Source organism: Sander lucioperca, chromosome 9 (assembly GCF_008315115.2).
Source record: "Sander lucioperca isolate FBNREF2018 chromosome 9, SLUC_FBN_1.2, whole genome shotgun sequence".
Lineage (NCBI taxonomy): Eukaryota > Metazoa > Chordata > Actinopteri > Perciformes > Percidae > Sander > Sander lucioperca.
The window spans coordinates 14,605,599-14,608,267 of record NC_050181.1 but is presented as its reverse complement, the minus strand read 5'-3'; the positions used below and the strand labels follow the sequence as shown (position 1 = coordinate 14,608,267).

Here is a 2,669-nt window from a genome sequence, read left to right as displayed (position 1 = left end):
TTCCTGTTTTATTGAGTCTGTTTTAACCTTTTGTTTTATTTTCTGGTTTGGTTCGCTGTCCATGAAAAACAAAAAGCGACTAGAGAGTATCGTTAGGTCATGTGGCACGATTGTAGGCATCGACTTTCCCACTCTTTCCCACATCTACTCCAACAGAGTGGCAAAGAAGGCCCAATCCTTTGCAGCTGATCCTAGCCACCCCTTGTCCTGCCAGTTTAAGTTACTTCCCTCAGGCTGTAGGTACTCCATGCCCAGATGCAGGTCAAATAGACTCAGAAACTCTTTTATCCCGACTTCTACTTCCATTTTAAACAATTTGCCAGAACTGTTCTGAATGTATGTATTTTTATTTACTATTGTGGTTTTAGATACTGTGGGTATTTCATGTTTTGCTGTATTGTTGTTTGTCTTGTCTTTATGTGTGTCTGTTGGCTGTACAAATAATTGCCCCTCGGGGACAATAAAGTTAACTTGACCTTGACCTGGACCTTGAATGATTGTGTTTACTTACTATCCGTAAAAACGTGCTTTTTAGAAGCCACATTTTAAATATACTTTTTCCCAGCCCAAGCTGGTGAAAACTAGCCCATTCGGCAGGTTTTCTGCCGAATCAGAGGTTGAAAAGAACATATTAATTGTATTGAGGCATACCTACAAAACTGAAAAGTACACCTACACACAGAGTGCATCATTGGTTAACTTTGATCTGTTGTATGTTCATCTTCGGCATACATGCAAACAGGATACAGTTTCCCATTCCTGATTGGCCAACACTACGGTGATGAGATAGATGTTGATAAGTATAAAGGTTCACCACAGTGGTACAGGAGACCAAGAACACCCAAAAACAGAAGACCAGAGCACTGATGTGTGGACAATCTTGAGGGTTTAAAAGGTATGATATGAAAAATTAACAGATTTGTTTCAGTTTTTTTAACTGACAATGTTGACTACAATATTTCATATACTGTATATAATGCAAATGGCTGCATATTGCTTATACTATGAATTGTATTGGATTGTAGGAACCCTAAAACATGGAACCAGAAGTCACTTTCAACAGGACTAGCGTTGTGACTGCCATACATCCTTGCTATGAAATAGATAACTTCAATTTCATACTGACAAAAACTCCTTCCATTATATGTGTATTATTATATTTTTTCCTAATGTTATTGTCTGTTATCACAATATGTGGGAACTCTCTCGTTATACTCTCCGTCTTTTATTTCCAACAGCTCCACACTCCTACTAACTACCTTATTCTCTCTCTGGCTGTGGCTGACGTGCTTGTTGGGATCATAGTCTTTCCTTTCAGCATGGCATTCTCCCTTAGCTCATGTCTGTATGATGAGGGTTTATTTTGCAAAGTACGAGGTAGTTTTGATATAACACTGAGCACAACTTCTATTCTGCACTTATGTTGTATTTCTATTGACAGATATTATGCAGTGTGTCAGCCTCTGACCTATAGAACTAAAATCAACCATTGTGTTGTAGTGATCATGATTCTGGTTAGCTGGGGTGTTTCTGCTCTAATTGCAATAAGCATCACAATTGCTGGATTAAACAATGATAAATGTGGGGAAAGGTGTTTCATTGATGTACTCATATTTAACACTATTGGACCTATTTTCTCATTTTACCTCCCAGTGATCATAATGCTCTGTATCTACCTAAAGATTTTCCTTGCTGCACAGAAACAGGCACGCAGCATCCAGAACACAACCTGTCAGAGCAAAAAGTCTGGAGCAACTGTCAGTAAGAATGAGAGAAAGGCTACCAAAACTCTGGCTATCGTTTTAGGAGTCTTTCTTTTATGTTGGACTCCTTTCTTTCTTTGTACCACTGTTTTGCCTTTCAGTAATGACTCAGTGCCAGTTCCTGTGATTGAAACACTTAACTGGCTTACACTGTCAAACTCCATGCTCAATCCCTTTATTTATGCTTTCTTTTACAGCTGGTTCAGATCAGCTTTTAGAATGATCATTTCTGGGAAAATATTTCATGGTGATTATACTAATTCTAAACTGTCTTGATGTGTATACAATTTTGAAATAGCCTACGATAATGGCACAATAAATATAATCTTTCCACTCTGTCATATAACATTACTAGTCTACATTACTAGTCTATAGCCTACATTGTACTGAAAATTGCATATGTATGCAAACATGATGAAAATGCTTAAAGAAGCATTGCATTAATAATAAATCTTCCAACAAATAATGACAAATCAAAGTTACAACCGCAAAATAAGGTGAATTAATTAAAGCAAAAAGTATTGTCCATCAAACACCCAAGATTGAAGATTTCAAGTCACGTTAAAGGAATGCAATTAAGTACATTTAATGTTGACTCTTAATTTAATAATATGGAAGTTTATTTGTAACATGTGCCTGTTTGGTCATGTTGGGCATCTAAATGAGCAACACAGTCTCACTCCCTACTCGTCAAATGTATAATTAATTAATTTTCAACGCCAGGGAGGTACCCGTTGCATTATTTTTCGACGAGGGGGTCCGTCAGATAGACATTCATGTTAATCCCTCACCGTCAGGCATCGACGAAAGAAAAAAAACGCCCCCTTAACTCGAAATCTGTGACAGTTTTATTATTGGTATTTTTAGCCCAATAACCGCTGTTTTAACCAACATTATTCACGAGAT

The 2,669-nt window shown here is 37.3% G+C and overlaps 1 protein-coding gene across 1 annotated transcript; it reads left to right on the top strand.

Annotated features, from left to right (window-relative positions):
- Positions 1-1,037: 1,037 nt before the first annotated feature.
- LOC116049962 (trace amine-associated receptor 1-like) lies at positions 1,038-2,039 on the top strand. The gene has a single exon (XM_031300016.2). It carries the CDS (start codon positions 1,038-1,040, stop codon positions 2,037-2,039), a length of 1,002 nt encoding a protein of 333 aa, XP_031155876.2.
- The last annotated feature ends 630 nt before the right edge of the window (positions 2,040-2,669 follow it).

Bases quoted from the DNA above. Each gene is read 5' to 3' on its own strand.
- LOC116049962 (XM_031300016.2), top strand. From the start codon at position 1,038: ATGGAACCAGAAGTCACTTTCAACAGGACTAGCGTTGTGACTGCCATA.